The sequence below is a fragment of the Piliocolobus tephrosceles genome, chromosome 6, assembly GCF_002776525.5.
Source record: "Piliocolobus tephrosceles isolate RC106 chromosome 6, ASM277652v3, whole genome shotgun sequence".
NCBI lineage: Eukaryota > Metazoa > Chordata > Mammalia > Primates > Cercopithecidae > Piliocolobus > Piliocolobus tephrosceles.
In genome coordinates, this window is record NC_045439.1 from 39,307,278 (window position 1) to 39,322,633 (window position 15,356).

Below are 15,356 nucleotides of genomic sequence, written 5' to 3' on the forward strand. Positions count from 1 at the left end.
TAAAATTACCTATATCTTTTCCTCACCAAGCTCCCAGTCACACTTTCGTTTTGTGTGAAAAATTTCAGTACTACTTTAATTATTATTTACATGTGGGCTAGGCACAGTGGCTCACGCCTGTAATCACAGCACTTTGGGAGGCTGAGGCGGGCGAATCAGGAGGTCAGGAGATGGAGACCATCCTGGCTAACATGGTGAAACCCCATCTCTACTAAAAATATTAAAAAATTAGCCAGGCATGGTGGTGGGCGCCTGTAGTCCCAGCTACTCAGGAGGCTGAGACAGGAGAATGGCGTGAACCCGGGAGGCAGAGCTTGCAGTGAGCTGAGATCACGCCACTGCACTCCAGCCTGGGCAGCAGCCGGAGACTCCGTCTCAAAAACAAAAACAAAAAACAAAACAAAACAAAATTTACATGTGAATACCTGTGAGTGGGTCTGGATGGTATCTGGCCTGACCTTTTTTTTTTTTTTTTGAGACGGAGTTTTGCTCTTGTCACCCAGGCTGAAATGCAGTGGCGCCATCTCAGCTCACTGCATCTCTGCCTCCTGGGTTCAAGTGATTCTTCTGCCTCAGCCTCTCGAATAGCTGGGATTACAGGTGAGTGCCACCATGTTCAGCAAATGTTTGTATTTTTAGTAGAGGCGGGGTTTCGCCATGTTGGCCAGGCTGGTCTCTAACTCCTGACCTCAGGTGATCTACCCATCTCAGCCTCCTAAAGTACTGGGATTACAGGCATGAGCCACCGCACCCCGCCTGAACTTTGAAGAGTGGAACTGTAGGCCGGGTGCAGAGGATCCCGCCTGTAATCCCAGCACTTTAGGAGGCTGAGGCGGGTGGATCACCTGAGGTCAGGAGTTTGAGACCAGCCTGGCCAACATGGCAAAACCCCATCTCTATGAAAAATACAAAAATTAGCTGGGCTTGGTAGCGAAAGCCTATAATCCCAGCTACTAGGGAGACTGAGGCAGGAGAATCACTCGAACCCAGTGGGTGGAGGTTACAGTGAGCCGAGATCGCGCCACTGCACTCCAGCCTGGTGGACAGAGTGAGACTGTTTCGAAACAAGCAAGCAAAGAGTGGAACTCTAATGCCTCATCTATTCTCTCTTGAACTCACTCCACTTGACATGTAAAGTCACTGATTTCAGCCATTTCGTTAAATGCAAAAGTCAGTTTTCAGTCATCTTATGTGACCTGTCTACAGTATCTGATGAAGCTGATAATTTTCTCCATTTTCTTCTCTGGGCTTCTGAAACACCACTCTTACTTCCCTTCCCATGTCACTGGAACCTCCTTCTCAGAATCCTTTGCTGGCTCTTATTTATCTCTTTGCTAATATTTGGAGTGTCCCAAAGCTCTAAAATGGAATATTTTACTTTTCTCTTTGCTTGGGTTCGAATCCCAGCTCTGTCACTAGCTAGCTGTCTGATTAGAAGAAAGTCAGTTAATTTCTCTGAAATTCAGCTTCGTTATTTATAAAATGAGTATAATAAAAGTAGTTACCTCCTACAGTGCTTGTGAAGACAAAGTTAATTTATATATGACAGTGCTTAGAACAGTGCTGGAATAGTATGTATTAACTGTTTGTCTTTATTTTTATCATGATGTTCTTTGTCACTCACTCGCTTTCATCTGGTCTCATGGCTTCAAATTTCGTCTATATACTGTTCGCTCCAAATTTATCTTTACTCTGAACTTCTGCCCTAAATTCCAGAATCCTGTATTCATCTATCAGCTGGAATCTTCATTTAAATTTCTGATGAGTATTGCAAATTTTACATGGCAGAACTATTGATTTTGACCCAGTTTCCAGTTATTCAGGTGTTCTTTCACATGGTACATTCAACCCATCAGGAAATCCTGTTTATCTACCTTCAAAATATATCCAGAATCTAACCACTTCTCCCCATCCCCACTGCTACCACCCTACTCCAGGCCATCATCATCTTTTGCCTGGATTGTTGCACTAGGTTTCTTCCCACCTGTCATGAGACAGACTGGAAGAAGTCAGCCAGAGGAAGGGAGTTTCAGATGGAAATTACAGATCAGATATAGGAGGTAGTGCTAACTAGAAACTTGTAAAACCTGTCAGTAGAAGCAGATATCTGAGGCTTTGCAAATTTCTTTCTCACAGAAAAGCCCTACCTTCTCATGTGATATACTATGGCAGAATTGGAATAGGTATTGGTCTTCCATCAGATCTCATTTATCTCTAATTCTACTGTTAAAAGAGCTTGTCCTTCTGTGTATATTTTAGATGAGAACTTATGAAATGTTGATTAAAGTGCCGAACACCCTTTGAAATCGCTCCATTTTCTTCATTAAAGTGAATTCTCTCATTTTACCAAGATCCTAGGTGTATTCATGCCTAGTGCGTTGGGAGGCCAAGGCAGGCAGATTGCCTGAACTCATGAGTTCTTGACCAGCCTGGGCAACATGGTAAAACCCTGTCTCTATAAAAAATAAAAAATTTAGCCGGGTGTGGTGGCGCACGCCTGTGGTCCCAGCTCCTTGGGAGGCCGAGGCAGGAGAATCACTTGAACCTGGGAGGCGGAGATTGCAGTGAGCTGAGATTACACCACTGCACTCCAGCCTGGGTGACAGAGTGAGACTCTGTCTCCAAAAAAATAAAATAAAATAAAAATGTGTTGGTGGAATGGGAGACACGGAAACAGCACAGTGGATCCCTTTTAGGGCTCTTGGAGAAAATAGATAACTATTTTCTTTTTTTTCCGGAATAATTTTAGGAGAATTTTAAAAGCCGTATTTGGAAATATAAATGGTTTTAAATTTGTAGCTGTGTAAATCTGTAGCTGGTGCCAGGACCTGACTAAGTATTTAGACTGAAAGCTTTCAGTCCTCATGGCCTCTGGGTAACACTTCAAGCAAATGCAGGAAGGCAGAACAGCAAACAAGTCTCCCAAGCCTTGTTATCTCAGCTCAGGGCACTGGAGAGCTGAGAACAATTTGGCAACAGGCATAAAAATGCACTGATTTTTTTCCTTTTAAGTTTAGACTGAATATAGGCTATGAATACACCTAGGATCTTGGTAAAATGTGACAATTCACTTTAATGAAGAAAACGGAGCGATTTCAAAGGGTGTTCAGCACTTTAGTCAACATTTCATAAGTTCTTATCTAAAATATACACAGAATAGTAGAATTAGAGATAAATGAGATTTTGTGATACATAATTACATGCAAATGTAATTTCTCCTTGCTGCAGGTCAGGAAGCCAGAAGCAGCTTAGCTGGGTGGCTCTGACACCAGCTTAGCAGAGTGTCTGCTGGGATTGCAGTCACCTGAAGGCATGACTGGTACTAAAGGAGTCTTACATGTCTGTTAGCTAGTGGTCTCTGTTCCTTGTCATTTGGCCTTGTTCCTTGTCATAAGACTTGGCCTCTGTTTCTTGTCATAAGGAACAGCTAGTTTTCCCCCAGGGCAAATGATCTAAGAATGTGACAGTTGGCTTCCCCCAGGGCAAATGACTTAAGAGAGGGAGCAACAAAGACAGAAACCATAGGGCTGTTTTATGACCTAGTCTCCAAAATCACACACCACCACTGCCACCTTATTGTCTAGAAGCAAGTCCCTAAGTCCAATCTGTACCCAAAGGAAGGGGAGTAGGCTCCATCCCTTGAAGGGAAGAGAATAAGGCATTTGTAGACATATATATATATATATATATGTATTTTTTGAGACAGAGTCTTGCTGTGTCCCCCAGGCTGGAGTGCAGTGGCACGATCTTGGCTCACTGCAAGCTCCACCTCCCGGGTTCACACCATTCTTCTGCCTCAGCCTCCTGAGTAGCTGGGACTACAGACGCCTGCCACCATGCCTGGCTAATATTTTTGTATTTTTAGTAGAGACGGGGTTTCACCATGTTAGCCAGGATGGTCTCGATCTCCTGACCTCATGATCTGCCCGCCTCGGCCTCCCAAAGTGCTGGGATTACAGGCATGAGCCACCATGCCTGGCTGTAGACATATTTTTAAAACTACCAAATAATCTAATATTTTAAATATTTTAAAACTACCACATAATCTAATAAGTACTATAGACACAAATTATCATGTTAAGTTTTTTGTTTTTTGTTTTTTTAAAGACACAGTCTCACCTTGTCACCCAGGCTGGAGTACAGTGGCATGATCTCAGCTCAAGGCAACCTCTGCCTCCCAGGTTCAAGCAATTCTCCTACCTCAGCCTCCCTAGTAGCTGGGATTACAGCTGCTGGCCACCAGGCCCGGTAGATTTTTTTGTATTTTTAGTAGAAGCGGGGTTTCACCATGTTGGCCAGGCTGATCTCTAACTCCGACCTCAAGTGATTCACCCGCCTCAGCCTCTCAAAGTGCTGGGATTGCAGGTGGGAGCCACTAAGCTCGGCCTATTGACGTATAATTTATATGCAAATAAAAGGCACCTATTTTAAAGTGTTTAGTTGGATAAATGTACACACTAATGTAACCACCGCTGCAATCAGGAGATAGAATATTTACGTCAGGCTGGACCCAGTGGCTCAGGCCTGTAATCCCTGAACTTTGAGAGGCTAAGGTGAGAAAAATCACTAGAGGACAGGGGGTTGAGACCAACTCTGGGCCACACAGCAAGACCCTGTCTCTACAGAAAAATTTAAAAATTAGCTGCATATGGTGGCGTATGCCTGTAGTTCAAGCTACTTCGGAGACTGAGGTTGGAAGGTCACTTGAGCCCAAGAGGATGAGGTTACAGTGCCACTACTGCACTTCAGAACAAGATCCTGTCTCAAAAAAAAAAAAAAAAAAAGAAAGAAAAAAAAAAGGACATTTTCATCACCTTAAAAAGTTTCCTCAAACTACTTTGCAGTCAATATCCTCCTGGCTACCCACAACCCCAGGCAACCACCAATCTGATTTGTCTTTATAAATTAGTTTTGTCTCCTAAATCTTCATATAAATGGAATTATATAGCATGTACCAAACCTGTTTCTAAGGTTCATCCATGTATTGTTGCATCTACAGTAGTCCACCCACTCCCCATCTTCAGGGGCTACCTTCCAAGACCCCTCATGGATGCCTGAAACCTTGGATGGTACAGAACCCTGTACATACTGTTTTTCAATCTGATCATCGAGAAGGCTACTGACTAAGGGGCAGGTAACATATACAACCTGGATAGCTGCAAGGGGATGATCCCTGTTGCAGGTGGGATGGTGTGAGATTTCATCATGCTACTTAGAATCGCATGTAATTTAAAACCTATGAATTATTTATTTCTGGAACTATTTAATATTTTTTGACCACAGGTAACTAAAACTGTGGAAAGCATGACTGTGGATAAGGGAGAACTTTTGTATTTAATAGTTAAGTTTCTTTTTGTTGCTAAGTAGTATCACTGTATGACCATACAACAATTTGTTTAGTCATTCACCTGTTGATGGGCATTTGGGTGTTTCCAGTTTTTTGCTGTTATGAACAAAACTATGACTATTTGTGTATGAGTCTTATTTTGAATATATGTCTTGTGAACGTGTTTTTAGTTTTTTTTGAAATTTGATCATATATCTTTTTTTTTTTTTTTTTTTGAGAGAGGGTCTTGCTCTGTTACCCAGGTTGCAGTATAGTGGCATGATCATGGGTCACTGCAGCCTCGACCTCCCGAGCTCAAGCAGTCTTCCATCCTCAGTCACCTGAGTAACTGGGACTATAGATATGGGCCATCACACCCGGCTAATTTTTTTAGAGACAGGGTCTTACTTCGTTACCCAGGCTGCTCTCAAACTCCTGGGCCCAAGCAATCCTCCTGCCTCAGCCTCCCAAAGTGCTGGGATTATAGGCATGAGCGACCACATCCAGCTGATCATATGTCTTAACTTAATTTTCCAAACTCTTTTCCAAGGTGGTTGTATACCAACTACAGTGTATGTTGCCTTTTGAAGGATTATGTTGCTAGATAGAAAGCTATAACTTATAGCTATAACTTATAGTTATAGCTTTCTACCTGTAAGAATCAATTTATCAGATAATCTTTTTCCCCCCAAGTGAACAAAAGTAAAAGTTACCGACAATCTGTATCAAGAAAACAGTTTCTATGATGATATAGCCATCTCCAAATTAGAAACTGTTGGTTTATGTATATACCTAACTTAAAAACGTTAGTCTCCTCTCGGTTTTGTGGAATCTCTGTTTTCATTCCTGACTGTGAAGGTTGGAAACAAATTTCTGTCTTTGGAACAGCAGTGAGAAGAGGAGGAGGAATTCCCTAGACTGTGGGCCAAGAGACTGGGTAGATGGTTTTTCTCTAGAGCAGTGCTATCTGATGGAAATCTATCATGAGCCACATTTTTTTTTTCATATATGTAATTTGTGACACATTGCTTAATAGGCACATCAAAAAAGTAAAAAGAAACAGATAAAAGTAATACATATTTTTATTTAATCAATATATTCAAGTATTATTTAAACATATAATCAATATAACACGTATTAAATATTTTACATTCTTCTTTTCTCAAAGACTTCCAAATCTGGTGTATATTTTACACTTACAGTATATCTCAATTTGGACACTAGATTTTCAACAGTTGAAGTGAAAAATGTAGCCCTACCAAAACAATAAAGTTGCGTTTAATGGAAAAATATTCTACACTGTTCTAGTTTTAAAATTAGAATTTACATTTATTTAAAATAATCTAAAATTCAGTTTCTCAGTCACACTAGCTACACTGCAGGTGCTCAATAGCCATATATGCCTACCGGCCACCGAATGGGACTGCACAGTTCTAGAGGGTTGCCTGTGGGACAGGAAGGGAAAGATGGAGATAAGACATAGTCTCAGTTCACAGTAGAAAAACCAGTACTATTTGTGTGAAATTTGAGTTAAATATATTTCTATAGCTTTTAAAAAACCTAACTACCCTTATTCTGAATTTAAAAGCATGAGTTCTAATGTGAATCGCAAATTTGCATTTAGCTTGGCTGTTGGGTTTCTTGGGTTCAGAGGCCATCTCCACCATTTTCTAGCTGTGTGACTTGGACAAGTAATTTTAACCTCTAAGCTTCAGTTTTACCACCTGTAAAACAAGGAAAAATAATAGTGTCCCTCATATTACTGTGAAGATTAAGTGAGATAATGGATAAAAAACATGTTATAGCATGACTGGCAGCTTTTAGAAAATAAGCGATGGCTTTTAAAAAGTCAAACCATTCTCTGGATGGGGACTGTCTGTAGTTTCTTTTTTATTTTTAAAAGTACATGGATTTTTTTTTAACCTGTTTGAAAATGACACACTGATTCAATAAATACTGTCTCTCAGCACCAGGTACTCAGCTAGAACGAAAGATGAAATGAACACTGTCCCCACCTTGAATGACCCCACATTCTCCAATGTTAGAAACAAAACAGTGTTGGACTAATGTACAAATGAGAAAAGTGAAACCAAGAGAATAACAAATTTTTCCATCAATCCCAAAGAAAAGAAACCCCATGGATAAAAACTGAGTTTATGAATTGAAAATCTTATAGTTTTGCATAGTCTTCTATCTTCCTTTAAAATAGATATCCACAATTAAAATAGTTAAGTTTTATGAAATTAGGTTGACATGGGTTTGAATTCTTAATGATTAGTAATAGGCTTTATTTCTGCCACATAGAAGACACTGCTTGGTTTTCCTCTTGCGCTGATTGTCTTTTCCTGAGCTGTGTTTGCTTTTTAGTTTAGTAGTTTGTATCTGATTTTTAGAAAAGGTGGAGAAGTCCATTTAATTCAAAAGTCTGAAATACAGAATATTTTTAATGTTATTACTGTTAAGTATAAGACAAGAGAAACTAAATACAGGTAAAATAAATGATTGAAACATATAAAAGTATATTTATAGTACAACTTTTCTTGATATAAAAAATAAAGATCCTTTGGATGAATAAGATCTCATTTTTTTAAATCTAGCCATTAAAACATTATTAAACTTAATTTCTTTTTTTTTTTTTTTGAGACAAAGTTTCACTGTCACCCAGGCTAGAGTGCAGTGGCACAATCTCGGCTCACTGAAACCCCTGCCTCCCGGGTTCAAATAATTTTCGTGCCTCATCCTCCCAAGTAGCTGGGATTACAGGCGCCTGCCACCATGCCCAGCTGATTTTTGCCTTTTTAGTAGAGATAAGGTTTCACCATGTTGGTCAGGCTGGTCTCAAACTCCTAACCTCAGGTGATCCACCTGCCTTGGCCTTCCAGCGTGGTGGGATTACAGGCGTGAGCCACCGCACTCGGCCAAGAAACTTAATTTCTTAAAATTGTTGTTTTTAAAAGCTGTTTCTACCCAAGGAAAAACCTATCCATTCAGGATGTTAAGATTAAGATTATGGGCTTTTACTCTTTTAAATTTCTAGCAAAAATTAAAACAACCAAAAATAAAATTAAAATTCTATACCCGCTATTGAATTATTTGCAAGTTCTTAATCTGTGCTGTACTGAGTCCTAAGATTTGGTCATAAGACCTACAAACATCATAATATGCTATAGTAAATAAGAGTCCAAATAACTTTCACATTACTTCAGTGGTAATAAGATGAAATCTTTCATATTATTTGTAACAATATGAAGTCTGTATTAGTAACTAACTTTTTCTACCATTAAAAAAAAATCTACTTTTTCCCATATATCAGCTATTCAAAATATAAATATTTGGGAGCAACCTTTTCAATTTAATAAGTCAAAATTTAAGTATGGTATATATATATTTTTTGTCATTCTTTGCATTTGCAGCTCTGTCTTAATGAGACCCTAATTTTTGAAATTTTGTTGCTGAATATATCCATCAAGGGATTGAAATCATTGTAAAATATTGAGTTATCTTGAAAGAAATTTATCTGTTTAAATTCCATACTATATTGAAAGATGGCAGGACTTTGGACTCTGTCTAGGTGGATGTAGGAGCCAGCACGTGTCACCCTGTATGCCACCCATCACTGTCTCCACACCATACAGCAAATTAAGGGGTTTTGTTTGTTTGTTGGTTCGTTTGTTTGTTTGTTTGTTTGAGATGGAGTCTCACTCTGTTGCCAGGCTGGAGTGCAGTGTCATAATCCCAGCTCACTGCAATCTCCACCTCCCGGATTCAAGCGATTCTCCTGCCTCAGTCTCCCAAGTAGCTGAGATTTTAGGCACGCACCACCATGCCCGGCTAATTTTTGCATTTTTAGTAGAGATGGGGTTTCACCATGTTGGCCAGGATGGTCTCGATCTCTTGACCTTGTGATCCACTCACCTCGGCCTCCCAAAGTGCTGGGATTACAGGTGTGAGCCACTGTGCCTGGCAGGAGCATTCTTAAGGGGGAAAGAAGTCACCAAAGAACAGGTACAGATCAGGAAATGTATGTAGAGGCCAGGGGATTATTGAGTGTGGACATTTGTTGTTTTTCAGCCACATTGTTCTCCTCTGGTCCATTACCTTTCACCTACAGTGTGTATCTTGGTGGGGCCCTGTTAACAAACAAAATGCTCCGCCAGGTACGGTAGCTTACGCCTTTAATCCCAGCACTTTGGGAGGCCAAGGCGGGCAGATCACTTGAGGTCAGGAGTTTGAGACCAGCCTGGCCAACATGGTGAAACCCTGTCTCTACTAAAAATACAAAAGTTAGCCAGGCCTGGTGGTATATGCTTGGAGTCCCAGCTACTCGGGAGGCTAAGGCATGAGAATCACTTGAACCCAGGAGGCAAAGGTTGTAGTGAGTCGAGATTGCACCACTGCATTCCAGCCTGGGCGACAGAGCAAGATTCTGTCTCAAAAAAAAAAAAAAAAAAAAAAAAAAACAGAAAAAATAAACAAGTAAATAAACAAAATGCTCAAGTGCTAAGCTGGCTTTTTGGTGGCAGAGTGACAGAAGGATGGACAGAAGAGTACGCACCTTGATTCCATCACTAAGGCCCTGCCAGGATGGGGAAGGGGTTACTGCCCAGGACACTGTGGTCCACCAACCTCCCCCCTTCAATTCTGTGAACTCAGCCTTGGTACACACACACACACACACACACACACACACAGCATTAGCTTTATGAAGGAGGCAATAGAAGACACAATGGCCCTAAAATGGCATTTGCTTCAACTCTTTCTGTGCTACCGGGCATTGTTATTATGGCTGAGAGAAGTTTCATTCTTCAGCAACACACTGCAGAGCTGGTGTTTCAAAGAAACTTAGAATACAGTAGGCCAGGGCCACTGCATACAGCTGTGCAGATTATGAATTGCACATAAACTACAACGTGGATGGTGTGTACAAGCTACACAACTGTACATGACAGCCCTGCAGGCACTCTATGAATATCCGTATCCTTTTGCTATGGAAAAAAAGAGGTCTTAATTGTATTGGCTGATCTAAAAAGCAGGTTGGGAAATAGCATGATAAGGTTGCAAAGAAGTACAGAAATGAGAGGAATCACTATGGTAGCACAACACATAATTCTCTTCCAGTGCCTCACCTGAAGCCCCCTCTCCTCTTCCCTGTGCTGATGTTATCTTTTGACCCATGATGGATTATAGAGCAGAAACCACAACAAACCCCTAACATTTCATTCCACTTATATTGTTACTACAGTAGAATAAGATTTAATGTTAAAAGACCCCAGTTATTAGCAACTTTTTTGTGTGACAGTGTCATAGCTATCATGTATTCCTATAGAGACTTATAATTAAAAAGTTACCTTTCGGTTGTCTTACATGTTTTTCCACCAACTTTATCTTTTTCTGTTTTACTTTTCTTTCCTCATATTCATTCCCTTGAGAAAAGGGGAGACAGATGAGGCACAAGTTTGAGGAAATTAGAAGGAGATTTGATATGAGGGGAGAGAACCAGAGGGAAAAAAGAAAAAGAGTAGGGAAAGGAGAGAAGAGATCAATAAAGAGGAAGTGAGAAAGAAAAAAAGTCAAAAGCAGGAAAAAAAAAAAAAAGGCACAGAAGGAGAAAGAACTTATTTTGAATATTAAATTCAGATTATGTCCTAACTACTACCTCATCAAAAATCTTTGCAATGGAGCTTATTGTTGAATTTCACAAGCAGGGTTCCCTTTTAGAGGGCTCCCTCCTTTTTTTTATTAAGCCTGGGTTTTTATAAACAAAGAATAAACCTGGCTGCTTAGGATTCCAAGGAATTTGGTTTGTAATATTTAAGAGGAACATGGAAAAGAAAGATAGGTAAGGGCGGGAAGGAAACTCCCAATATTTAATGTGATTCTCCCTTCTGTTCTTTTCTTGAATCTCTATCCTTTGTCTCTTTGAAAAAATATCAAAGAACCAGAGATAAGCCTATAATTTGGGCTCACTATAAAAAAAATTTAAAAAGTAAAGGAAAATTAATCCTAGAAAGGCAAAAACTTAAAGTTCAGAAAGTAGAGAAATGGGGCCGGGCGCAGTGGCTCATGCCTATAATCCCAGCAATTTGGGAGGCTGAGGCGGGTGGATCATGAGGTCAGGAGATTGAGACCATCCTGGCTAACACAGTGAAACCCCATCTCTACTAAAAATACACACAAAAAAAAAAAAAAAAAAAAAATTAGCTGGGCATGGTGGCACGCACCTGTAGTCCCAGCTACTCAGGAGACTGAGGCAGGAGAATTGCTTGAACCTGGGAGGCAGAGGTTGCAGTGAGTTGAGATGGTGCCGCTGTACTCCAGCCTGGGCAACAGAGTAAGACTCTGTCTCAAAAAAAAAAAAAAAAAAAAAAAAAGAAGAAGAAGAAAGAGAGAGAGCGAGAAAGAGAAAGAAAGAGAAATTAACCCAGATCCAGAGAGACAAATTTAATGTGGACCCTATTTCATTCTTAAGCTTGTCATACAAACAGTGCATTTGAAGTGCCACTTTATCCCAAAACGTTATGCAGAAAGGAGAAAAAAATGTAATTTTCGCAAACTGCTGAGAGGTTTGAGAGATGAATTTGAGATCATGGTCCCTAACTAGCACTGCCCAGGAGCTGGGTGAATGTGAATCAGATGAGCTTAATAGTGCCAGAAATTTGTTTTACTACTATGCAGAGCAGTTATTATTCTGATTTCCACCTATAATATAAATTAGAATTACAGACTCATTTTTAATTTGCACTCCAATTACATTTAATAAAATGAGGGATTAAGATTCAGCTAGTCTGCTTTTCTTGGGGTACAGGGTGTTGAGAGTAAAAGTGTATGGAAGGGGAACAGGTGATTTAGAGGAGAGTGAAAATGGGGAAAGAAATGCTAATCAGGGGAAAAACTGAAAAACTATTCAAGCCTAAGTAAGAAAAAAGTGGGAAAACATGGGAGAAAAAGGTGGAAAGAAATAAGAAATACATAAGAAAAAACAGAGAAAATAATTAATAGTTTGTGGAAAACTGCATGCCCCTTTTGTATGTTGTACCACCCTTGTGATTTAACAAGCCCAGAGTGGAATTTTGCTGCTCATTTGCTGGATCTTTGCTTAGCTCCTGATTTCCAAATCCCCATTGCAAGCTGCCTGCTAGATTGTCAAAGATGAGCCCCAGAACTACAAACATGGCAGCTCATAGAATCTTAACTGCCAAAAGGGTCTTAAGACAACTAATCATGCCCTCCTCCTCCCCTCATCCCAGCCACTTGCACACACTTTTCATAGTTGAGGAAATTGAGGCCCAGAGAGATTAATGACCATGCAAAACAGGAAGTGTAGTTAGAAACAAAACCTAGGGCATTTGATTCTAACTTCAGTGTTTCAGAGTTGATGTCTTAATTTTTCCCCTCAAAATGTTTCCAATTCCTTCTCCCAGCTTGTTTCATAAGGTTACTATCACCTAGTCATCATGTTGTCTCCCAAACTGACATACCCAGTTTTTTTTCCTCTGGTCCCCACAGGCAGTCAGTCAATAACTCTTGTTGACTATGGATTCATGTCCTTGTTTCCACTGTGACTGCTCCTCACCGGGTTCAGACTTTGGCACACTTCATCTGACTGTTAGAGTAGCTCCCTAACTGGTCTCCCTACCTCTAGCCTCCTCCAGCTTCTCTTAGAGACTGCAGTCAGAGTGATTATCCTAAAACATAACACTAATGTTGTCATTTCTCTGTCTTTCAGTGGCTCCTTTTTAGCTACCTAACTTCTTAGCATGATCCGTTATTTCCGTAATTTGGCTCCTGCCTTGCTTTCCAGCCACATGTCTCACTAATCCTAAATTGGAAATGCCCAACACTTTCCCATTTGTTTGATTTTGCTCACCCCGTTCCCTATATTCAGGATATCCTTATTTTCCCCTTTCCTAACTCAAAGACTGCCTTTTTTTTTTTTTTCTTTTTGAGACGGAGTCTCGCTCTGTCACCCAGGCTGGAGTGCAGTGGCGCCATCTCTGCTTACTACAAGCTTCGCCTCCCGGGTTCACGGCATTCTGCTGCCTCAGCCTCCCGAGTAGCTGGGACTACAGGTGCCTGCCACCACACCCGGCTAATTTTGTTTTGTATTTTTTAGTAGAGACGGGGTTTCACAGTGTTAGCCAGGATGGCCTCGATCTCCTGACCTCGTGATCCGCCTGCCTCGGCCTCCCAAAGTGCTGGGATTACAGGCGTGAGCCACTGCGCCCGGCCCTGCCTTTTTCATAGAGTCTCATTATTTCCTTTCCTGAGCCAAAAATAAGTTCTGGACTCTTCTCTTAACGTATACTTAATTAACATACATTCTGGTTTATATTATTTGTGCACATGTCCTAAGGCCAGGTAACATATTCTGTTATTTTACTATGTTTTGTTTTGTTTTGTTTTGTTTGAGACAGCATCTCACTGTGTTGCTTAGACTGGAGTGCAGTGGTGCAATCACGGCTCACTGCAGCCTCAAATTCCCAGGCTCAAGCCATCCTTCTGCCTCAGCATCCTAAGTAGCTGAGACTATAGGCACACACCACTGTGCCCAGCTATGTCCAATTCTTTTTAAATCCCTCCCACAGCCTACACAGTGCTTCATATATGATAGGTAGGAATCAAATTGTTCAATTGGACAAAACTGAGTCTGTGCTAGAAAACAGGTAAAATAATTAGTCACATAGAGAATGAAGACAACAATGTCAATGCTTTACATTAATTTGAAACTTCCATGGCTAAATACATGACTGTCTTAGAATGTACATAGAGTGTACTAACTGCATGTAATATTTTTAATAATAGTAAGGCTGCTAGTAGATTTACCCTTGCTTTTAGAAACTAAGAGGAAAATATTTGCCTATACTAGATCTCTCTGAAATTTCTACAAATTTAGTTTGATTTCTTTATGAAATACAGTTTAGGGTAGAAATTAATAGATTAAAATTCTGTACTGCAAAGGAGATTTTGTGCTTTTCTTATAAGTTATTTTAGCATTTCCCTATAATATTCTCAGGTTCAATAGTATAGATTGGAATATAGGCCCAACCACATTACAGTGAAGTTCATCTGGTACTTTTAGACACTAAAGCCCAATGTGGGCAGGGCACAGTGGCTCACGCCTATAATCCCAGCACTTTGGGAGGCCGAGGCGAGTGGATCACCTGAGGTCAGGAGTTCGAGACCAACCTGGCCAACATGGTGAAACCCCATCTCTACTAAAAATGCAAAAATTAGCCAGGCGTGGTGGTGGGCACTTGTAATCCCAGCTACTTGGGAGCCTAGGGCAGGAGAATCACTTGAACCCAGGAGGAGAAGGTTGTAGTGAGCCAAGGTTGTGCCACTGTACTCTGGCCTAGGTGAAAGAGCAAGACTCTATCTCAGAAAAAAAAAAAAAAAAAAAAAAAAGCCCAGTGGGAAAGTCCAAAGACAAGTCCCATTTGTGTAAAATTCTATCCTATAATAATTTGCTTTTTTTGTGGGACTGACTCTTGTATGTGTGACTAAAACTGCCTTCAAGTATTCTTGCTTTTTGAAGTAGTATTTTTTTTTTCTCTTCACTTATGCCAAGTTAAATGTTCCTTCCATAGTATTCTTTTATGTGCATGACTGAAGCCGAGGCTTGGTCTGTCTCCCAGGTTTGAAAGTAACTTAGAGCTGTTTTAGCACTCAGCAAAGAGAGAGATTTGCCTATAAGACAAACTATAAAAGGTGCCTATAAGACAACCTCCACATTAAAAGTTCATTACAGGCTAAAGATTCTTAGAACATGGCAATATATAAAGAAAAAACATCACTCCCCACCGCCAAATAAGACCCAAACATTAAATAGGCCCAGAGTGGTGGCTCACTCATATAATCCCAGCACTTTGGGAGGCCCAGGCGGGCAGATCACTGGACATCAGGAGTTTGAGACCAGCCTGGCCAACATGGTGAAAAATACAAAATTTAGTCAGGCGTGGTGGCAAATGTCTGTAATCCCAGCTACTCAGGAGGCTGAGGCAGGAGAATCACTTGAACCCGAAAGGCAGAG

General features: G+C 40.5%; 1 protein-coding gene across 1 annotated transcript in view; it reads right to left on the reverse strand.

Moving 5' to 3' along the window:
* Positions 1–10,742: 10,742 nt before the first annotated feature.
* FAM71D (family with sequence similarity 71 member D) overlaps positions 10,743–15,356 on the reverse strand; it is a 30,287-nt gene continuing 25,673 nt past the window's right edge. The window contains exon 6 of the mRNA XM_023182218.1: positions 10,743–10,824. Coding sequence (XP_023037986.1) covers positions 10,743–10,824 — 82 coding nt within the window. The remainder of the gene's footprint in view (positions 10,825–15,356) is intronic.